The 24,547-nt window shown below is 40.7% G+C and overlaps 1 protein-coding gene across 2 annotated transcripts in view; it reads left to right on the top strand.

Annotated features, from left to right (window-relative positions):
• lrrtm4l1 (leucine rich repeat transmembrane neuronal 4 like 1) overlaps positions 1-24,547 on the top strand; it is a 66,939-nt gene that overhangs the window by 2,390 nt on the left and 40,002 nt on the right. Inside the window, exon 2 of one of the 2 annotated variants that reach the window (XR_002596316.2) lies at positions 19,341-21,037. Coding sequence is in view for 1 of the 2 variants with exons in the window: in XM_022208096.2 (XP_022063788.1) it covers positions 19,341-20,971 (1,631 nt within the window). In the remaining variant the exon portion in view is untranslated. The remainder of the gene's footprint in view (positions 1-19,340; positions 21,038-24,547) is intronic. The other variant, XM_022208096.2, reaches the window with a different exon arrangement.

Raw genomic sequence — 24,547 nt, 5'->3', positions numbered from 1 at the left:
GAGGTGCAGTTTGGTTTTTTTTCTCCGCTTGATTGAAAGTAATTTGCAGGGAAAAGGTGAGGCAGGATTCACTGCAATGGTCCAAACACGCTTGTCAGCTGGTGCTGAACTGCTTACACGAGAGCAACAGGGGCAATTAGGCTCAAATAACGTTCCATTTACTCAATAATCCATCAGTTTCTCAGAGCAGACAAAGACACTAATTAGTCCACGGAGCACTTTTCTCCAAAATCTGAGCTGAATTTCTCTTTCCATAGAACCAAAAGAAGCCACCTGTGGACACAGTTGTTTTTTTTTTCTTTTCTTTTCAGGTCTTGGAGTTTATAATAGTGCAAATAATTAGGAGATCCAGTGTTGTTTATAGGTCACCGCTGGCACAAAACTACTAACTTTTTCCTCCAGCACCGTTATGTGGTGGGGATTTCGCGGCTTCATAAATTCATTATCACAGTAGTGCTGCCAAGTTTTAATTAGATCAAATGCAGCAAATACCTTTTAGGTGTCTGTATCCTGCAGATTAGAACGTGTTGCTGCTCCTGGTGGATTCACGGTGATTTGGTTTTTCCACATCCATGCAAAAGACAAGAAACTAACCTTTAACAATCTCAATGGCTGCACCTGCTTTTAAAGCCGTCAACACCAACATTCCTCACGCTGACAGAATAATCCTTTTATTCTGTCAGCGTGAGGAATGTCTCCTCACTCTGAGCCTGACTCAGAGTCCCCCATCAGCTATTTTTTGCTGTATTTTAGGAATATTCACTCCACTACCATCCACTCTGACATCGCAGCGTCTGATTGGCTCCTCCGGGTCATCGATTTAAAGTGTTTTTGTCGTGCAGAGTTTTGGACTATCTTGAACAGCAGCAGCAGCAAGCAGCACCTGTTCCGAGTTCTTTTTGCTTTCTGTTCTTTCCAAATTCCAAAATGACTTGGGCTGTGAATGACTTCCACCGAACAATGTGTCCGTCCTGCACGTTGAACTCGTGCGGTGAAATATGGGCAGAGACACAAAACTGCGAACAGAGTCTGGCGGTAAACACCCGGAGCTGAGCTTGCACAAAGGAAAAAGAAAAGGCACATGGTTGTGTGGTGTGTTTTTTTTTTTCTTTTTTGCATCCCTGAGGTGCACTACAAGCCTGCATGTGGTTGTCATGGTTTCATACATTTGATTAAGCTGGCTTTTTGATCATTTTTTGGCCTTTTATGTGCCTTATTTGCAAGCTCACCAGCCTTGACAATAGAAAGGATCATTTATTAAAGCCTTCTAAAAAATGCTGATGACAGAGTGTTTTCCGATCGGTCCCTAATCTGCAACTAAAATGATCTGGTTGAGATTCAGGGATTCATCTGGGTCATGGATGAGAAAAACCAACAGCAGTTACCCGATTGTAACCCCAATCACCAATTAGTGCCTGCATTCAAACGGCCACAAGAGGTCACTTGGTTGAAAAACTGAAACAGTTGATTTGTCAAAAGTCCCTGAAATCTTAAAACCTTCAAATTTGAAATCATTTCTTGTAACTGTAAATATTAGTGGTGAGAAAAGGAACAAGTTTTGTCTTTTGCTATTACTACCTTCAGTTTGACGCTCAAAATGCTAAATTCCAACAGCAAAAAAGTTCAAAAAGAAATATAACTGTTATAAAAATGTATATAACGGGATTTGGTTTTTCCTCAGTGCCATGAGAAAATGAGCTAATACTAAACTATTCAATACCTTAGTCATCGAGGCTGTATTTCTTGCTCCCAGATTACCTTATTTTGATAAACTACTTGTTGATACTACAACAACATTCAACTTTTTAAGGAGCTACTCGCCAAGGTTAAGATTTGTTTTCATTTGCGCTCAGCTACTAACAACATATTTGCCTAACAAATCTCGAGCAGCAGAACGCTGCAACGATTAATTAACTTTTGAGTTCGACAGCATGCAGGAGTCTGTTTGAATTTAATAACAATAATAATATTATTTGGAAGCACCTTTCTTGACACCCAAGGTCACTTTACAGGAAAAACAAATACAACAGCACAGATAAAAGCCATACATAAAGATATTTTTAAAATACAAAGCGATAAAAAAACATTCATCAAGAAAGAGGCTGAGAAAATAAATCTTCTTGAAAAGATAAGTTCTGAGTCTGGATTTGACGAGAGACAGAGAGTCGATATTTTGAATGTCCGGTGGAAGTGATTTCCAGAGTTTGGCAGCAGAGCGGCTAAAAGCCCTGCTCCCCGTGGTGCTGAGGCAGGTGGAGGGCACTGTGAAGTGGATGGAGGAAGAGGATCTGAGAAAGCGGGTGGAGGAGGCAATGTGAAGACAGCCAGACAGATACGGAGGGGAAAGGTTGTGGATGGAGGATTTTCAATTCTGTTCTGGATTTGACAGTGAGCCAGTGGAGTTGCTGTAGGATGGGGGCGATGTGATGAAATGAGGGGGTTCTGGAGATGAGAGCATTAAGAGCATTCAACTAAGACCTCAGTGATCCTGTAAGCTCCAAACCACGGTAATATTTCGGACTAAAAACAGACGTGAATGTGGATGAAACTCACAAAGCACTTCATGGAAGCGATCATTGGAACGTAACTGCAGCCAGCGATTATGTTGCACCTAAACAGAATTTGGACAAACGGTTTGCACTTCATTTTACACATCCATCCATCATTTACACACCGCTAAATCCTCACTAGGGTCACGGGGGCGCTGGAGCCTATCCCAGCTGACTTAGGGACCAGGTCACCCATCTATCACAGGGCCACACACACAAACAACCATTCCCACATTCACACCTACAGACAATTTAGAGTTACCAATTAACCTGAGCAAATATTTTGGACTTTAAGGGGGAAGCCAGAATACCCAGAGAATACCCACTCATGCACAGGGACAACATGCAAACGCCGATTCCGGGAAGGTGGGGACATCAACCGGGGACCTTCTAGCTGCAAGGCGAAAGTGCTAACAACCAAGTCATTGTGCAGCCCAAGCTATACATGTGTAACTTAAATACATGGCGTCTTTCTAAGTGCTTCACAGTGTTTACACAAACACACTTTGGGTTACGGATCTTGACACCTTGACGTGGGGTGACCGGGGATCTAACCGCCAATCTCACACAGTTACAGCTCTGAGTTGCTAAGAAATGTGAATTCTTTAAGAAACTATTTTGCATCTGAAGAATCCTGGCATGCATAAGCAACTGTCAACATATTCTGATTTGAATACTCCAAAAGTATGTGACACTGACATTTTTACAGCAGCATCTCGTCAACTTGAAGCTAGTAAGAAAGCTCAAAAGAGGAAATATCTGCTGTAAAAGAATCTCAACTGGACTAACTTTGCCAAAAAAAGAAAATAAATGTTAATCCATGTAGGAGCTCATTGCTCATAGAAAGGAGCTGATTTAGAAATGAGGTTTTCAGGGCCTTTAAACAAATGACCAAAGCTTTCATTATTTATTTTTTAGTCTGATGAGCACAGCTTCTTTGGATAAAGTCTGTGAACCCCTTTAGGGACATGGGAGGGTGGGGGGTCGGGGGGCAAATTTATTTAGGGAGAAGAAACTCAAAAAAAAGTCAAAAACAACGTGAGAAGAAGGTTCAAAGCTGAAGGGATATTTGGATCAAAATTTATGCAGGCATCATGCCTTATGTTTTTCTTTTTTTTTTAATTCACTTCCATTTGTGGAGTCTGTGCTTTTATTTTAAAGTATTTGTGCCAGAAGTCTCCCTGTTGTATCTGCAAGTGAAAGAAAAAATTTATGAGGAATGTGAGAATAGATGTCTTATATTCTGCTTTCTGCAATATTTTCCCTGCACATCTTATTTCGCAGTAAGTTCCGAAGTACTGATTGGAATCCAGAGTTCAAACAACTAATAGATTTCTCAAGGTGAAATGAGATAGTTGATGCGACAGAGACAGTTAAAGGGACTCCGGTGCACATCGGGACTGGCTAATCACAGGCAGCGGTGCATTCTGATTAGAAGAGAAATGGTTTTTTCATGGTCTTGGACAGAAATAGCAGACGATGCCTCTGACCTTTACTGATTACCAGGAAACCGCACGCCCTTTCACGCATGATGTCAAGTCCTGAGCATTTACAGCGGGCTGGCTTCACAGTGGCCAGCTTAAAGCGCTTCTGTTTGTGCTGATCTTTTGACATCAGCGCTTGTATTGATCATTGTAGCTCTCTGCCTGCCTGCACGGATTCCTAAACCAATAACTTGTGCACGTGTGTGTGCATGTGTGTGTGTGTGTGTGTGTGTGTGAGCCCACAGAACCGAACCAATGTGAACTACTCCTCACTTGTGCGGTATTGTGAAGAGTTTCAGCTGTCTTTTTTTTGACAGTTGGGATGTTAAGCGCTGTGGGTGTAAAAGGTTGAAGACTTTGTGATGCGGCTGATTTATTGGGTGTAAGTGTTGCTGAAGCAAACCGTCTGGCTCATTCAGATCGATGCAGCTTGAGGCAGCGAAGATTGTCCTTTAAAAGTTGATTCTTAAAAATAAAATAATACAACTTAAAGGCAGACCTCAGACTCCTTAAATGACATCACATTACATCGTGCTTTAATCATTTTTTTAGGCCGTAAAAGCATTCTGTTTGCCTGTAGCTATAAAGTTCCTGCCAACGTCTAGGAGAGATAAAGACTACATTAGCCGGATAAAACAGCAGATATCAGTGTGGAGGAAAAGATCTGCACGCTGTTTCATAACTTTAATTATGTATTCTTGCAGTTTCTCATCTCTCATGGATCTTGGCAAAGGCACAACATCATGTCAGATCAAAACATTGCAGCTAACAGATAATTAATGGGGCTATGAAGTAGTGCCCTGACATCTCGCACATTTCCAGCTATTATTTCCAGTTTGTCAGACAGTGCATATGTCACTTTAGTGATTGTCTGCTCTAAAAAGAAAAAAAGGAACAAAAGTGATGCATAAACAGATGTATGCTTATGGATATTCATGAGGCTCCAGTATCAGGGCCAGCAAGCTCCGGCTGAGAGGAAAAACTGTAGGCACCAGACCATATTGGGCTGGCTGGAACTCATCTAAAAAGTCACATTTCCAAGTGGACTCCCATCCAACACTTCTCATTAAGGCTGCCTTTCTCCACAGCGGGTGGCTTTCATGGCCACACAAAACCTGCTCTTGGAAAAATGTTGACATTCAAAATAACCAATTAGCCTTTTTAAAGGTCTCCCCTCTTTGCAAATTACGTTTTACACCCTTGAAAAGCAGAATCTGTGGGTTTTCACAAATAGGCCGCGCAAGGTTGTGACTTTTCTGAGACGGCAGATTGCCTTTGAGTTCTGTCTTCGCCAGGACGCTTTGGTGAAATGTGTAAATGAGTAACAGTCGAAACTATGGAGGTGATTTAGTAATTAGTGCAGCAGAGGAGAGTAAAACGATGACCTCATGCAGTTCCAGGTGCTGTACTTTATTTCATATCTTTATTAATTGAGTATCCTCAATGCTTTAGCAGCTGCTTGGAGAAAGCTAAACATGTTACCTCAAGTTCTTGAGGACTTTGTAGTGGAACAACTGACTGACGGATTAAAAAAAAACTAACATAGTAATAAATTATTAAAATATCAAAGGTTGTAGACAGAAGCTGCCATCAGAAGCATTTTTCACCAAGAAAATTTAAAGTTACTGTACAAAAAGATAGTGCTTTTAATCAACGAGGCCTCTGTAGATGGGGCACCACTGCCAACTAAATGCCAGATGTATTCAATTTCAATCTGACCTTTGCTCGTTTACTCATGTAATGCAATTTTAAAGCAGTTTTTCATCAATATATGTTGGTAAACGTGAGTGTTGTTCAGTCTTCCCACTGTGTCCATTTCTAAGCAACTCCTTATGCTTCACACAGCTGTGCATAAAGATTTAACGCTTTGAAATGTTTCCTGATTGCTTTAAAGTACTGCACGTACTCAGATTACAATACAAAACGGCACCCATGCCTGCTAATGTTAGCAGCACTCTTCACTCAAGCTGAGATAATGTTGTAGTGATTTTTCTTCAGAGGCTACCTTCCTCTTCCTCCCTGCCACAATCTGTATGTCACACACATTCACAGTTGTTGGCCTTCTGTTGCACTTTGTTGTTCCCTGTCACACTCTACTGGAAGCTGCTCTTAATTTCTTTATTTTTTGGCGGGTTTCGGTTACATTTGCTTTCTGCGATCCCCTCCAGCGGCCCCTTGGACCCACAGGCTGCTAGTTTCACTGCAGCTCATGAAGCTAAAGTCCTCATTTTTTGTCTTTCTAGTGCTAGCTGGTTGAGGAGAGTGGGGCGCAACAGGTTTTGGTGAAATAATTTCAAAAATAACTGAGTTAGAATAATCCTGCTTCTATACAAGCAGCATGTACAGCTCTGCTACGCATTAAAGCTTGTTTCTAGGACCTGCTGTTCATTCTTGTTGGCTAAGACTCCACAGAATTTAGCAGAAATGAGGAGCGATGATTACAAAAGTCGATTTAAAACCAATTATTTCAATGTAATTCTACATACACTCTATGAAGATACTGTTTCTAGGTTTAACTATAGTAGATATCCATACATCTATCAATCTATTCATCCTCATCCATCTATCACAGATGGAAAGACTAATACTTACATTGATGAATACATATGCATATTATCTATCCATCAGTCTTTTCCCATTGATGATAGTTGACAGAGAAATCTGTCTTTCTATATCTTGAATGGATGGATAGGTAGGCATATAGGTCTATTTGTCTACTGTCTGTTGATCTGTCATTGATGAATATTCAAATGGTGGGACTTGTGGATGGGATTCTAGATCCAATCATCTAAATATATATATGAATATAAGACTATGTCAGATATTGACAATCTTATCTTTGTTTTCTGATTTTTCTTTATAATTTTCTGAGTCACCCATATGTTTAAAAATGGTGATATGTTCGTAAAGATTAAGACAAAAAAAGGTTGTATTTGGATGCTAACATGCACAAACTTGTGAAAAAAATCAAGCAAGCCACCAGAACACTCTTTGCTACAGATCTCTATAGAAACACCGCAAACTCTGAAAGTTGGTGGAAGACCTTCTTTTATCGGTACAGAAGCACATCCTGCTCCGATCGATGCAACTATGTTGAAAGGTTTGTGGCGCACAAAGTGGTTGCTAATAACGCAGGTTTGAATGTAACACAAACTCGTTTGAAATAAACCTTGCCTGGCTGTCCCTGTGAAACTGTTAATTAGAACAATTAGCTAAGAGCCCTTCAGCTAAGCCTCAGTGGTTAAGTCTTTACCGACATTTCAATACTTGCACGTTCATTTAGCTGTAGAAACAAACACCCGCATCATCTGTGGCCGTCTGGTTATACTGTCCTCCGACTGAAAGTAAATCTACACCTGCTGGCTGCTCACAATCAACAGTCCTCAGTGGCTGTGGCATAAATGAGAATGATAGACGCTCCGATCAATAGACACGGCGACCAGCAGTGCGGCACTGCTTTTGCAGCGAGAAGGCAACGTTTGTTACAGGCAGTTTCTCTTGTGAATAAATAAGAATTCTATACGGCATATGTTGGCAAATGTCATTGATCTGGACTGGTTACGCTTAGAATTAGCAAATCGATACTCCTAGTCATAGCATTAGATCTTTTAAGCAGTGATACTTTACAGATGTGTGCAAATGTTTAGTCTCCCAAGAAAGCAAAAATCACATATTTTGGATTTTGATAGCGAAAAGAAATAAAGGCAGCACCTCCGGGGTACACACAAGGCAAAATTTTCCTTTTTAAAGAAAACATTAATGTGTCATACATCATGTTAAGTCCCATTAGGAGTTGTAAAGCAGGTTAAGAATTGTCAATAATTGCCAGCAGACAGTTCCTGAGCTTGATTCATTCCGGGACTGCTGTGAAGTTGTGATAATTCACAACAACCAGGGGCCACTATGAGCAACTGACCTGCAAATGAATGTAATTGATGCCTGCGAAGCGAGAAAAGGTTACAAGAGGATATCTAAGTGCGTCTGACTTGCAATTTCCATTGTATGGAATGTTATTAAAGCTTTTGCAATTTGGGGGGACTGTAGGAGTCAAGACAACATCTGAAAGACCAAGAGAACTTTACACAGAAAAGCTAAATTTAGGAGTTTGGGAGCGGTAGCTGCACAAACACTAAGTGTATAGCATAAAAGTGGAAGACAGGCTCATTTTTCTGTGTGCTGGTTGCAGGAGTTACACATAATTTTTCTCAATTAGTCCAAACTCTTGCATGCTTCTGTCTTTTTCCAATCAGGGTCCCAGCAGTCGCAGCTCTGTCTGTCTTCATTACCCTCGTTCACTGTTCTGCTCGAGCAGGACGTGGACTTGCCAGACCCCTGGTTACTCCGTTCTCCACAAATCCAGACAGAATAATTGTGTTAATAAAATTGACTGCTCATTTCATTTCAATTTTTAATGGATGCTGCTCCATTTAAGCTGTATTTTGCCATTACTGCGATGATATTAACCCGCTAAGCCGCACTTTTCCATATATCTTGCTCCTGATGTGCAGTGCGATGTGTATTTAGCACCGGCTGCTTCCTCCTCCCATCCCCGCATGTATGTGCAGCTCCACTAGTAGTAAAATAAGCTTTTATCGTAAATCAGCTGTTTTTTACTGCTTCTTGCTTTTGCTGCGAGTTGGAATTACGGCGGACTCCAATTTTCAAATTAATGGGCGTAAAATAATGGGTTTAAAGTGTGTAAAAGGTACTTCATTTCAATATTGTAATGCCAGTGTGTCCAATTAATCAAAGTTGCATGATGGGCCCCCGTGACTGGTAATATGTCACGTACTTCTGTGCCTTGAAAGTATTTTTAATTTTATGTGCCTTAAATCTGAGTGAACACACTCAATAATGTAATATATCACACATGCTGTAGTGCCCTGGAATTTTGCTTGCCTTAGCTCGATCGCACATCACACACTTTTAAAACCCCTGGGTCCCGGTGTCAGGGAAGCAGGAGAGCTGTGGAAGTGAAGCAGGAGGCGGGAGGTGGTTTGAAACCAGACTGAGGTTTTAAGCTGGGTAACACTTGTTAATTTTAAGCTTGCATGCATTTTTTAAGAGAGCTGATACAGAGAAGGAAGCCGGAGAAAAGGCATACGCTCAGTCAAACATGTAGCACAAAATGTATAAGGGAAAGAAAGAAGCATGGATGCAATAAATCTCGTAATCTAAAAAGTTGATCTTACTTTTCCGCTAGTCAATAACCTTTAAAAGCTGCCATGGCACACCCTTTTCAATTTAATGTGTATAACCTGTGCTACAGTAGACCATTTAATAAGAAATAGTAGATATATTTTGTTTTCTTGCACACTTTTCATTTCTTTGAAGTGCCCCGGCGCTCGGCCTTAGCACTGTTGGCCAAGCCACTTGGGCACTCTGGGTAATAGCCTTTGCATCAGTGCTCAGAGCACCGTGCATTCAAATGAAATATCAACTTGTCGCGCCGCCAGGGAAGACGACAGCTGACTCTGCTGGGTCTGCCAGAACCCGCTCTGTCCTGAGGGGGCAGGAGGGGGAAGGAGTTTCACTTTTATGGGATTTTGCAATGGTTTCCATGGGAACCTGACCTTATAGGTGAGGTAATTGGGGGAAAGATGTATCTTAGGGTATTATACTTTTGCTGCTGTATTTGAAAAGCCCATTTTAGTTGACATTTAGTGTGTAAATTTGAGTCCAACTTTCAGCAAACTACTCCTAGTCAGGGGAGTAGTTGAACTCCGGGGATGCTGGAACACAGAAGTTGTTCTTTAATTGATATTTATTGTTTGCAATAGCCTTTTTTTCTTCTTTTTTGTAGATGCAAATTGCGTTGAAGCATTTATTGCTGCATGGGAAGAAAAAAGAAACAGCAAATCTGCCCTAGTTTACTTCAAGTTACAGCTATACATCTTCACTAAGTGCACCATTGCACTGAAGTGCAATACATAGGGTTTTACCAACAGGACCTACAGCTTAAATCAGCCTCACAATCCTAGTTTAAGAGTGGCACAAAAACTGTATTTAATCCAAATAAATGCCATATGTAGATTTGAGTCCGACTCTGAACAAACTACTCCTAGTCAGGGGTGTAGTTGAGCTCCGGAGCTGCCTGAACACTGAACTTGTTCTTTAATTGATATTTATTGTCTGCAGTTGCACTTTTTTTTAGATGCAAATTGTGTTGCAGAATTTATGACAGAATAAAGAAACTGCAAATCTGCCCCAGTTTGCTTTAAGTTACAACTATACATCTTCACTAAGAGCACCACACCACTAAAATGCAATGCACAGGGTTTTACCAAGAGGAACTGCAGCCTCACAATCCTGGTGTTACAAAAACTGTATTAATCCAAAGAAATTTAGCGCGTAAATTCCAACTTTCAGCAAACTACTCCCAGTCAGTGGAGTAGTTGGGCTCCAGGGATGCAGGAAGACAGAAATGGTTCTTTAATTGATATTTATTGTTTTCAATTGCATCTTTTTAGATGCAAATTGAAGCATTTATTGCTGCATAGAAAGAAAAGAGAAACTGCAAATCTGCTCCAGTTTGCTTCAACTGACAATGATACATTATCACGCTGCTGTGGGGGGTCGTCCAATGATCGAAGGGTCGGTGGTTCAATCCCGCTCTGTCCTAGTCATGTGCTGTTGTGTCCATGGGCAAGACACTTCACCCACCTTGCCTCCAGTGCTGCTACTCACACTGGAGTATGAATGTGTTTGACTGTTGGTGGTGGTCGGAGGGGCCATAGGCGCGGATTGGCAGCCACGCAGTCTGCCCCAGGGCAGTTGTGGCTACAAATGTAGTTTACCACCACCAGAGTGAGAATGTGTGAGCAAATGAATAATGGATCCATTGTACGCGCTTTAAGTATGCCTTAATAGAAAAGCGCTATATAAATCTAATCCATTTTTATGATCACTTAGAGCACTAGTCCACTGAAGTGCAATACATAGGGTTTTACCAACAGGAAATCTCACAATCAGGTTGGAGTTGTCACAAAACTTGTAATAATGAAACCTAATCCAAATTAATTCAGTTTTTATTTTGGCACTTTCTGTCCTGGAAAATTGATATTAAAATTTTGGCTATTACCATTTCCGAGCACTTCTCATTGTTTTCCTTGTATTTCGATTCTGTTGTGCAGTCCCCCGTCCATCGTTGTCTCTTTTTACTTGCTCACTCTGCTTCCTGGCAATGCTTGACTCTAACTGGAGGATCCAGCTCCACAATCAGGCAACCTGTACTGCTGTCATCGCCCTGTTCAAACTCACAACTGACACCACTCAGGGTGGCTCTGAGTTATATTGGGCAACTCGCCACTGTGTTTTTCTGCTCGTTGTTAGCCGGTACTAGTATCTTGACCCTAGTTGTTGTACCGAGGCGCTCGTTCAACTGTCTGGGAATGGGGCCAGGCTTCCATTCTGCACAGTCGTACAAACACGATTAGTTGTTTTTTGTGAAACACACCAGGCATAGGAGTGCTGCTGCCTTTGTTTTAGCTTTAATAGGGAGCATTGCACAAATTCTCTCAAACATTCAGCTGCCCCCTGGCTTTATTTATTAAATTACCAAGCAATAAAGAACTTTACTCAACCAAAAACAAATGACTTTGTGTTGCCTCTGTTAACTTTGGCTGAGCTGGGATGTAACAAACACAAAAGACATTCTGGTTTTAGTGACTGAGAAACTTTTGAGCATTTTTGTCATGTGTTGTTAGTCTTTCTGCCCTCTGCGCAGTGTGAGACTCCAGCTGTCACCATCTTTATTGAGTGCATTCCTCATGGTTACAGGTTTCATTCTCATCTATCACAAACTTAGTGGAAAAAGGCGCCTGTTTACTTCTCTCACACAGTGTCAGAGTCACTCTGCTCTGCAGCAATACAGCAGACCGACTCTCCTCACTAAAGCTACCGACTCTCTTTCTGCTGCAGAGCAGAAAATCACTCGGAAAACTTGGCTCATTCGTTTGTTCACCAAAATATTGTCCAATGTCTGGCTTTATTTTGAGAACAAAAGGTAAAACATCCAACAGAGTGGAGATATTTCCTCAGAGAACATCTAGAGGATGAGCTAGCTTATTGACTGCTGACATTAATCTTGGAAGTCGCTCATTCGTTCTCGTGGCTACACAAAAAGCATCAGACTGAAAGCTACACACAGCTGATGATTAAGTTTTCAATTAATGACGCCAGCTTATCTGCTGTTTAAAAGTTGGCATGTTTTCCATGTTTTTTGTAGTCTGTCTCAGTTATTTTGCAGATAAACAGCATTAGAGACAAAAACAGGACATAACTGAATGAAAGATACTTCTTAAAAGTCGTGCAACAGCTCAAGTGATTAAATACATTGTGCAAATCCACAGACACATGCAGGTCACAGTTTCTAGGGGTTTTCTGGTCCTGTCATGTTTTAACTCATTGTGGGCTCATTTTTTGCTGCAATATATCCAGGACCTTTATGAAACAGCACAGCCTTGACTTGAAATAGAGAGAACTCGGAAATGTCTTCACTGCAGCATAGAAGAGGGGAAAAAAAGAGAAAAATGGAAAGAAAGTTGAGTTAGTTTCAATATTTATCCTACAAAAATTGAAAGAACTTAGAATCAACATCTGGGCCTAGTTTTTTCCAGCTACGCCTAGATGATATCAAAGTGGAAAAAATGTTTATTTTACTACTTAAATACTAAATTTGTTTCTTTACTTGTCTCTTAGTTGCTCAGTAAATAACACAGCCTGCAGTTCAGTTTAGTCTCAAAGTTTTCTATCTTTTGATGGCTGGTCACTCATCACTTCCAGGTTGCACTGTAAAGTGCAAAACTTTCTGTTCTTTACAGAATGTGGTGACTAAGAACAGTCAATTTTTTTTTTAAAGAATTCTTAAATGAGACATGTAGAATAAAGTGAATATGATAAAATATTGGGATTTTAAGCTTAGATTTGATTACATTTCCTGATGGAACAGCACTTCACAGTGGATTAGACCGCTGGGAAGGTAAAAATCTGACAATTCTTTCTATTCTTTTTAGTTTCCAGCTCTACAACGGTATAAATTTAGTGATTTTCTTTGAAGATAACATGCCTTTCAAACCCACAGATGGTTTTGAAACTCTGAAGGTTAATAAGATTTTGCACTGAAACAGTGAATAGCTCATTTGTCCATTCATCCATTTTTAACATTATCATTCATTTCTTATTTTTTGGTCAAAACTGAAATAAATTTTGTTTTAATTCTTCTTTTGAAAGAATATTTTTAGTTAGCCATTTCTCTCATTTTCAACATGCAGAAAAAAAGGTCAGCAGTTTATATTTATTGTCATTGATTGCACCAGTTTCACACTTTAGCCACTTTTCTACTACATATGTGAACAGAGCTGTACAGACTTCTTTTTATGGCTTTGTACAGAATCTGATGAATTGCCTCAAATGATGCCACTTGCTGGCCACACACTCAAATCAAAGTCCTTCCACTGCTCTTTATTCGTGCTCTAAAATATCTGGCGCTGAACACACTTGAGAGTTGTGAAGATTTACTTTTGTGATAACTGCACTAACTTCAACTTTGGCGTTGCTCTACTGCGCTGGTGTTGTTCAAATCTCCAAGATTTAACTTCTGCGAGATATGCAATCTCCAAAAGCCTCTGGCTGCGATTGGCCACGCTCTACTAAGAAGACAGAGCAGGTAAACAGATGTGTGTAGCTTACCGTTTTAGATCGGATCTGCGCTGTGGAGGAACAGATTAAATAGCAACGCCTGCCTGAGCTGTGGTTGCTGTATGTTATTCATGGTTAACGTTTTTCATCGAATCGGTTTTTGCTTCATCCAAATTCTGCCACTTTTCAGTGAATGACATCAAGACAGACATCGTTTAAATTTTTGTGTATTTTCTGGTGATGTGGTATTCTCTCACAGTGTAGCTTTGTGTATAATGCTTAACAGTGTGTGTTGCTTCCACGTAACAGCACACGTAGTGATCGGTTAATCAGTCTGTTCTCAGTAAATATCTCTCCTCATTCTGCCGTGTAGGGCTTCCCATGGGAAGCCAGTGTACACATGTCCGGTGGGTTTTTTATTACTGTTCTGTCTATGCAGAAATCCATGCTGCAACCAATGTACGCTAATTAAAGATGCTGTCAAGCGGAGGCGTCAATGAGCCAGTGGCAGAGCGTTGTGGCTGTGGCAATACAGCCTGGAGATTTTTCTACCATCCGAAATATGTCTGAGTAAGCCCCATCTGTTTTCTTTTCGGGGGCACATGCAGGCAAAATCCCAAATGTAGTTTTTAGTGATATAACATAGTGGAATTTCCCCCCGAGGCTTCACAACAGACCTTTGAAATGCTCCAACGGGATTATCATTTAGGGAAAAGTGATGGTTGTGTGTAGTGCGATGGATGCTTGGCGAGTTCACAGAGTCGTTATTGGAGGTGATGGAAGCGGCAGTGAATCTTTTGCTCGGCGGATTCGCGGGATTTATTTATAGCGCACATTTTCACATTGTGTGTGTCATCATACATTTTCGTGCACTCACTGCTGTACAGACCTCGTTCACCTCTATTCCCTTTTGTCCCCTTCTGCTGCTCAACCTTTTTTTCCCCCCCGTTCTGGCATATTCATGGAAACTTTCATTCCTGAAAATGTCCCATTTTTTTGGCTGTCTTTGTGGTTGCTATTTAGTTGGTTATATCTGTAATATACTATATACATACACTACCTTTCAAAAATTTGGCATCATCCAGGCAATTTCATGTTTACCATGAAAACTCACATTTTTTTTCATGTGCTAACATAATTGCACAAGGGTTTTCTAATCATCAGTTAGCCTTTCAACACCATTAGCTAACACAATGTAGCATTAAAATGTACCAAATAAATAAATTAGAACACAGAAGTGATGGTTGCTGGAAATGTTCCTCTGTACCCCATGTAGACATTCCAATAAAAATCAGCCATTTCCAGCTTGAATAGTAATTTACTACATTAACTATGTCTAGACTATATTTCAGATTAATTTATTGTTATCTTCTTTAAAAAAAAATGCTTTTCTTTCCTAAATAAGAACACTTCTCAGTGACCCAAACTTTTGAAAGGTAGTGTATATATTTCCTTTCCATTACCAGTCACAGGGCTCATTATATATTGATAGAAAGTTGGAAGAAATACTGAAACTAGATACCTTGAAAGAAAAGTCGCCCAAGATTGTTTATCTCTCCGCCATTCAGACGCAGATGAGTAACTCCTTGACATTTCTTTCAAATAACACACTTAGATTTATGCTGCCTCCGAGGAGGTGTGTATAGGTTTTTTTGAGTGCTTTCCAGTAGCCACTAGAGAACTGTCATTAAAGCAGAGCCAGTCGGATTGTGCAGTGGTGCTATAGGCTCTGGTGCTTACACTGTAATTGATGGCACACGTAAATTACCACCAGTTGATCACATGCAACTGCAATGAAGTAGTGTAATGTAAGCCACCAGACCAAGTTACATATCAATCTTTGCATGCTGTTCTAGTTTTGCCATCACGCGAGTCCTGTAAGGAAGACAACAGCAGGAGTTGCTAAACACTGTGCACAAACATCCAACCGCTGCTAAAGTATCCTTTCCAGCATAAGACAGTCAAGAACTACACGCTGTTACCAACATGTAGCAGAATGACATTCGGCGGTCTGTGACTGCAGATCATGTGAGACAGTGCATGTTTGCCACCCATTTTAGCATGAAATTGTCACTGTGCCGTGTGACAACCTCCAAGTCGTGTTATAATGATGCATAATAATGCTTTCTGCCTACCATATGGCACGCAAGGCAGGGATTTTCTACAAGTTTATTTTTGTTAGCTGGCAGCTCACAAGAGTAGTTCAGCACACAGAAATAACAAGTGATTTACTGAACACATAATGCAGCTGTCCTGGAACTTCACTTTATATTAAAGCTCCACTACATATTTAAGCGAGTAATGAACAGTTGCAAGAGTCATTATACAGTGGTTTATATACTATTCATCTGCAGCTTTCTGGGGAATTGTCAGTGTTAATATATTTAAGGTGATTTTAATCCACAGCACATGACTTGCATTTTCAATTCACAGATCATCATTATAGCCTGCCTCTGTCTACATACCTTTACAATTTTCTGTCCAATCTGTCTGTTCGATATGTTCCGGAAAGCAATACCTTTCCCCCAAACTCATGTATACAGAGTTGCTCATCCTACCAGTAATATGATGCGTTTCTGTTTTGGTATTCAGGTCATTCGATCGCTGTTACTTTCCAAACCTTGTCCAAAGTCAAACACTGCCTTCCTACACATGTACAAACCAAATCAGAGTGTGTGTGTGTTCCTTTATTTCTGATCTTGTGAGGAGTTGTTCTCATTTTGGACCCTGATATACATATATGTATGTGTGTATGTGTGGAAAAGACCTCTGAGCTTGCATTGTGATAAAGGGGATCTTTTTAAACTTGAAAAATTGTAGAGAAAAAGAGAAAACGTACACTGGAAGTGGACATTATTCACTTTCGGCTCCTTTGAATTTTGCTAAAGAACACATTGTGGGTCCTCACTAGTGTAGCAGTCCAAATGTGTGTGTCCTACCTGCAATCATCTCCATCTGAGCACAGTTCTGTGGGAAGCCGACATTAAGTCAACTGTTCATAAGTCATATTTAGACATGCATGAATTAATGCTAATGTTTAATGCTAATGTGATGAATATGATTTCCTTGCTGTGTCAATATGTGCTGTCTCATTTTTAGCAACCCGTGTGAGAGGAGATAGGTGAAGGTATTCTTTGTGTATGCATAATACATGAGAAGATCTGTAGCCTTAAGCTTGTGGAAAACTACACTTAAAAAGAAAAAAAAAAACACTTGTTATGCGGAAAGGAAAAAAAAAAGCTAAACAGAAGACGCGAGGGCCTGTCAAATTCCATCTAATAATGTCATAAAAATATTAAAATACACTGTAAAAATGTGTTTACAATGGAATTACCGTACTGCAGTAATCCCAAACAGTTTACTCAATGGTTTGTCAAATCTGCCGCTTAATATGAGAGTAGACAGTTGAGGCGATGCACTAAGACATGAATGGAGCTTTGTTGTGAGATATGAATGTCCTTAGGCCGAGCAGGCTGAGCCCTTGATGTGTCCCTTGACATATGGTGTTGTCAGAATGTATTACAACAGTGACATATCTTTTACCATGCTACTTTGTACCACAGCATGTAGAATCTAAAATCAAACATGCCTGTAATGTTAAAGGTCTGGCTGTCAGCTTGAATTTGAAGGTGTTTACATCAAGCGACAGAAAAGACTATTGCTCTCTTTGGCCTTAAAAATCCTTGTCTGCATGGTTGTCTTACTGTGCTGTCCAAAAAAAATGTAGGACTATGTATAAAAACAGACCAAGGTCCAAGAGCAGCTTGGAAAATCTGACAGACATTGCATTTGCATGGAGGTTAAGGTCACCATTGATCCAAACAACAAGATATTTATATTCATAGTCTAGTGCAATAGAGGCTCCATTCAAGATTGACAGCAAAGATTAGTAGTTAGTAGTATTCTGTTGCCGCTGTTTGAAAAGAAAAACCTGCATTTACAACTAGACGAGCCCTCAGTAGATGGCAGAACCACGCCCAATGGCCCTATCATTCAAATATGTGTGGCTTATAAATGCACTCAGTGTATGTAGAGAATGACCTTGATCTTGATCTGCTGACCTCTAACTCCACAACTGAGCAGGGGACCTTAGAACGATCTTCAGTGCCAAGTTTGATTATCCTGACTTTAGCACTTGCAGAGATATCTGAACGGACATACACACACATACATACTTACCCAGCCAGCCAGATAAGCGAATGCAGTAACCCCACTGACGTACACGTCAGGCGTGGTTAACAAGTTTAATACATGATATTGTCAGCCCCGAGCTTCAGTTGAGCAAAGACTGGTTTGATAGACTGATTATCACAGCATAGGACTGTGTCATCGGCATAGAGTGACACAATGTGATTTGTTCGATGTAACGAACAGGACAACATCCAAAATAGATATCTGCAGGTTGCTTTGATAAAGTGTGGAGCTCAAGTCCTGAGACACCTAACACTATAGTCTAAACCATACATAGAATGTCTTTTTTTGACAGAATAAATCTGAAGTGGAGGGGCATGAAATCCTAGAAACTGTTTTTTGAGGAAGGTACTGTATATTTTTCAAAATTTGACCAAAAAAATGCTTAAAGGTTGAAGTCCTTGCAACTTAAATCTTTGGGATTATGTCGTTGCTGTTACTCCTGCCTTTTTGTATTAAATGCAGACATATATCATAACAGTTCATAGAAAACTGTGAATTCTTTCTTTGCATTTCTGAGAAAAAGGTGCAGTGTAAGCAGAGTGAAAGCTGAAAGCTTATCTCATAGTTAAAGCAGATTTTTGGATGATTTTCCTTTACAAAAATAATGTGTCTGAGTTTGTTTTTCAAATCACCTCAGGGTCATTTTGGTTTTTGCAAATAGTGGCAAACCTTCAAAACTAAAAAGAAAATCCTTTGTCACCATCTATTGAAATGTAGGTGCTCTACAATCAAGCAGTGAGTCTCCCAGGTTTTTAACCTTAACAGATGTGTAGGATGTTTACCCAGATGGTCAGCATTCATGAGAAGACTGTGTGCAGAATATTAATGTGCATGAAGAGAGCTACATCTCAATAAGTTCACTTTAGTGCAAACCAGTGTCGTGACCTGTGTGATGGGAAGACGAGAAAGGATGCAAAGATGTATGGTAGAGCTTCTCGCTGTAGTGCTTCAGGACTAAAGCAGCCATAGCAAATGAAAGAGATGGGTAACAACTGTTAGGATGCAGCAGTTGTTCCATGTGCATTAGTGTGGAGGTTATTAAAGTCAGTATTTGCAAGATTATCTTTCCCAAATTTGAGCTCTGAACATATGGTCCTCACCATTGTTGGTGATGATAAGAAGAAAAGACACACTGTCCCTTGTGAGATGATGCTGATTAGTAATTTTTCATTGAACATTGTAGGAACAAAATACTGAAATCTCTATCTTCTATTACAGCAAATTTCACAGTTAGGCTTTTTTCAGTACATGCAGTGGCCTTTGAGTTCTACTTTTTCTTGTTTTTCATGAAGCTTTTCCATCTATTTGATTCAACCCTTCTGGTACTCTTTAACAAAGTAAAGTTGAAATAATTCCTTGCAATGTAAATCTGTTGAATCCTTTTTGTTTGACTGAAAATAATTCTTAATATGTATGTTGATCTTCAATCAGTTCCTTAAAGCCTTCTTTCTTTCTCTCTTGTTTTGCCTTACAGGTCCATTGCTGAGTGATGGGCGATTGACACACCTTCTCTTCCCTCTGCTCCTCCTCTTGCGAGCACCACTCTTATTCAGCTTTGGAGAGCGCACCTGCCCCAATTTTTGCCGATGTGAAGGAAAAACTGTCCATTGCGACTCATCTGGATTTTTAGATGTACCAGAAAACATCTCAGTTGGTTGTCAGGGCCTCTCTCTGCGCTACAATGAACTGCACACCCTGCTACCATATCAGTTTGCTCACCTCAGCCAGCTTCTCTGGATATACTTAGACCACAATCAGATCTCAGCTGTTGATAGTCGAGCATTCCAGGGGGTCCGCAGGCTTAAAGAGCTAATACTGAGCTCCAACAGGATCACATCTCTACATAATTCGACATTCCATGGAATTCCCAACCTTCGCAGTCTGGACTTGTCCTACAACAAATTGGAAATCCTGCAGCCAGGTCAATTCCATGGGCTACGAAAACTACAAAACCTTCACCTACGCTCAAATGGTCTCTCCAACATCCCAATTCGGGCATTCCTGGAGTGCCGAAGTTTGGAGTTTCTAGATTTGGGCTACAATCGAATCAAGGCTCTCACTCGCACCACCTTTTTGGGGCTACAGAAGCTGATGGAGTTGCATCTGGAACATAACCAGTTCTCACGGATCAACTTTTTTCTGTTTCCACGTTTAGCCAATCTGAGATCACTCTACCTGCAGTGGAATCGCATTAGGGTGGTCAACCAGGGCCTTCCATGGACTTGGTATACACTTCAGAAACTTGACCTGTCTGGAAATGAAATCCAGACACTGGATCCCGCCGTGTTCCACTGCTTGCCCAACCTTCAAGTCCTAAACCTGGAATCCAACAAACTGTCCAATGTGTCTCAAGAGGCAGTGTCAGCATGGATCTCGCTGACCTCCATTAGCCTTGCTGGCAATATGTGGGATTGTGGAACAGGCATTTGCCCCCTTGTTGCATGGTTGAGAAATTTTCGGGGCAGTAAGGACACCACTATGATATGCAGCAGCCCAAAGTATCTCCAGGGGGAGAAAATCATGGAAGCCACGAGGACCCATGGTATTTGTGAGGAAACTGATTACATTCTGACTGAAACACCCTCCCCAATGTCGGAGCTCATTTCTGAAGCCACTGCTGAACCAACCTTTGCCCCGACTAGCGGATCTCCACCTCTGCCGCCAACGAACACCTTTGGTCCTATCCCGCCATTCAGACCTCGGCCTATTCCCCATCCTACCTATCCGGGGCATATGAGCAAAGACCCTAGAGACTCAGTGGTTCGCCCTCGACCCACTCAATTGCCGCCTCCTGAGATGGAGCACATGACTCTGCACAAAGTGGTGGTGGGCAGCGTGGCACTCTTCTTCACCATGTCCCTAATCTTGACAATTATCTATGTGCTGTGGCGGCGCTACCCAGGTGCAACCAGGTTGCTGCAGCAGCGGTCCATGGTGGGACGGAAGCGTCGCAAAAAGAGTCCAGAGCCAGAGCAGAACCTCAGCTCCCAGCTCCAAGAGTATTACATGAGCTACAACCCTGCTGCCACACCAGAAGCATTGGAGGTGCTAGGCAATGGCACTGGTTCCTGCACTTGCACAATTTCTGGCTCCAGGGAGTGTGAGGTATGATTCAGCGCCACAGCCCTAAAAATACAAACTCAAAATCAAAATACAAGGCTCAACAGAGAGGTAAATCCCTTATGCCCTGTTAAAAAAAACACTTTTGAATCACAGTTAAGCACCCTCGACTCTTCATTCATAACACGCTTGACTTCAAAAGTTAGATGTGTCCAATTATTCTAAAATTTTACTTTTAAATGGAACCCCAAAGTGGAAAATAGAAAACAACTAATCTGATCGAGGAGAAGAAATCTACAACACGGGTTCAGCAGACCGCATTAGAACAATAATACAATACAGACATTTGTGTTCACAGAAGTTAATTGAGTGTGGATTTAATTATAGTTCTTTCACACGACAGTTATCTCTGTGTTATTTGTTGTCTAAATTTGGTTTCAGTGTGACACATTTGGAAATGATCTTCATGGTATTTTGACCCGAAGAGACCAACAATAATTGGACATTGTCTAACCGATTTGTTGACACCACTGCACATTAGCATGGCATGGCTCACGTGTTTTACAAAAATTTGCTTGGATTGTGTGTTGTGGGAAGGTTTGAAGACTAATACATTAATGTTGCTTAAAGAATTTGATGTCTCCAATGTAGATTTTTGCATTATCAATTAATGAATAATTGCCAAGGGTCAGTGAGTTGCATTGCTTGAGTCAGAATTAGATTTTTCTTTCACAGGGCAAAGTGAGTTCTACTTGAGAACCCTTTATTAGATATAAAAGTGGAATATATCACAAGTTGTACATCCATTTAAGAATCTGAGGTCTGTGATCAGAATGGCCATGTGCATCTTTGCCCTATAACTGCCCTTCAGTGCAAGTTTCCTCACTTGGGGAGTTTCTGTACAGTTCGGCACAGAGGGGAGGACATTCTATAATCCCAAAGCTTATGATGTGGATCCCTTTGCTATGACAAAAAGTTAATTTGTAAAGCAGGATAATCACAATCACCCCGATGAAAGCTGGTTTAATTTCTTGTTTAAAACAATGGCTGTGTGATTTATTCACCAGTGGATACAATATAATTCAATTCAATTCAGTCTTTTTTAATATAGCGCCAATTACAGGTCAAATGGTCTCAAGACACTTTTCAGAACCCATATGCCTGAATCCCCAGAGCAAGCCCTAAGGCGACTGTGGCAAGAACAACACCCTTTTAACAGGTTAATATAGCTGAAAAATTATTTAAAACCTTTTATTTGCAAAATATGCGTCTATAAATACATGAAAAAAGGCAAAACAAAAAGGGAAAATTAAACATAAAGGAGATTTAAGCTTGTGTCAAGTGTCTCTTCTGCTTGAATTAAGTCATATTAGCTTCGCAGCCTCTACTTCAGTGTTTAAAATCCTGAAATCTGCATTCTTAACTATAATTTATTCTCCTTGTTAACTTTGTGCTTGGAATTTTATTATCTTATTAATGTGAAGCTGCGGTATATTACTCAAGTGACACTCAGGAAAAGATTTGCAAACAGTTGGAGACAGTTTAACCGAACAGCAAGAATTCCCTGTGATATGCTGCATTCAATTAAAACCCTGTATTATATAATAAACGACTTTCCTAAATTATAGATTTTGTATGAGTAAATTAATATTGTTAATGTACCTTGCTGCAGTCTTTCATTTGCCATAGTAAAATAAATAAAAAAAAGAAAGAATAATTGATTATGTACAGCATGCATAAAGTTTTCGCTGTGGGAAAAGTCAGCATTACTGCAGTGGGACGGTCAGGTGAATATAAAGCGAGCCAACCAAGTCAGTGCGTTCTGTGTAAGCCATAAATCTCTTGATATTGACAATGGAGCACTTCCAGCTCTTACCTTTTTACTTCAATTGTGAAATGATTCTCAAGCTCCTACTCACTGTTTAGCCTGCAACTTTCCTCATGCACTGCACTCAGAAGGAAAGGCTGACAGTCAAGATGCGGTCGGTTCACTTTCTTGGTAAGCCTTCAACATTACAGTAGTATTCGTGTGATAAGTTTTGATCACATGGGTTATGTACAGGGAAATCTAACAGGCAATAGTAAAGAGGTGTATTTTCAGATTCAGTAGATTTATGAGGTTGCAATATGTGTTCTTAGTCCTGGCTCACGCACATGATTTTGTACGAGAACCCGCAATTTGTGCTGGGAATCTGTATGTGCAGGATTTCACAAGGTGTGCAGCTAATCAAGCAATCAGTGGATGGGAGTGTGTTCTCGGTGCTCTCTGAGGGAAGGAGCACTTCAAAAGGTGCAGTCCGGCAGCAGTTAAGAGGCAAAACCGACGTTAAATCTAAACCCAATTAGGATGCTTTTCATCCATATGGTTTTTGGTCCTCTATTAAACCCAGCAATTTCCCCTTCAGTAGTTATTCAGTTTCACTTGCACTATGTGTCTTCATGGCAGGGCGGAGAAGTTCTGATTTCTTTTTCCCTGAAGCTTGTTATGTCTGCAAAGGAAAAGTCGGTTTTGATGATGAGTCATGGTTTGACTGAGCGGATGCCACAGAGCTTCACTGTCATCCAAAAACACATATAAAAAGGTCATACCTTTTGGTTTTGTAAACAGAAAACTGGATCCCTGAGCATTCCTCACCTCTGACCCGTGCTGAGCTACTCTTCAGAAAATGCAGCTGAACGCTTTCACAGAATAAGCAAATCTGGGGCTTCTGTGTGTTGTGAATGAAAACCAAACCGAAGACACTTCTGCCAGATCTCTAGTATGGAGACCTCCATGGTGCATAAGCATTGGCTTGGAGAGGATGTTCTTTCCACTGTAGAGAGGAATGTAGGGTAACTTACTGTTGTGACTCTCTTAATTACCCACTTCCACCTCACAAGCCTTCTGGGACTTGGATAAAAACATCAACCATGTAAGAAAACTGATAAAGAAGTGCAAAGCAGCTAAGGCTGCTGCTTTGTTACAGGGTAAAACGTATTATGAGGATATGCTTGGTGTCTTTTTAAAGGAAAATATAGAAATAAAATATGTTCTAAACCCATCATTAATGTATAATCAGTTTGGAAAGAAAGGGCCGGTGCAGTCTTGTGCTTTAGTCACAGCTTGACTGCAGTTTGTGACAAAACAAAAGCGTTGTTCTGATTCTCGCCTCGAACACTGCAAATATTTCTGTAGCAATCAGCGACAGCATATTGTCTCCCTATATAACTATAATCCAAATCTCATCATCTCAAGAACAATCACGCTTCAACATCACTGACGGGCGTCTGCAGTAGTTTGTTTTAGGGGGGGGGATTTGACACTGTTGCTTATTTCAGGCGTTTAATAATTGAGAAGCTGGCGTCAGCCCGGTTCAGTTTGATGAAAGTGCCATCTTGCTGGTCGGCACAGCTGGCTGTGCCTTTCATTATGGCTCTGTGCAGCGCCAGCAGTCCCTGTGGATGGCAATGCGGAGGAACAAAAGCCAATATAACATATTTACACGGCAATGGCAAGAATTCAGTACAGTATTGTATAGACTGGCACAGAAGGATGTCAGAGCCCAGCAGGATGTGGTTTTCCATCTCGTTCTCTTCGATCCTGCAGTTTTTGGGGCAAGAAAGTCGAAAATTAACAGCCCC

Source organism: Acanthochromis polyacanthus, chromosome 18, assembly GCF_021347895.1.
Source record: "Acanthochromis polyacanthus isolate Apoly-LR-REF ecotype Palm Island chromosome 18, KAUST_Apoly_ChrSc, whole genome shotgun sequence".
Lineage (NCBI taxonomy): Eukaryota > Metazoa > Chordata > Actinopteri > Pomacentridae > Acanthochromis > Acanthochromis polyacanthus.
This window is presented reverse-complemented; position numbering and strand designations above follow the sequence as displayed.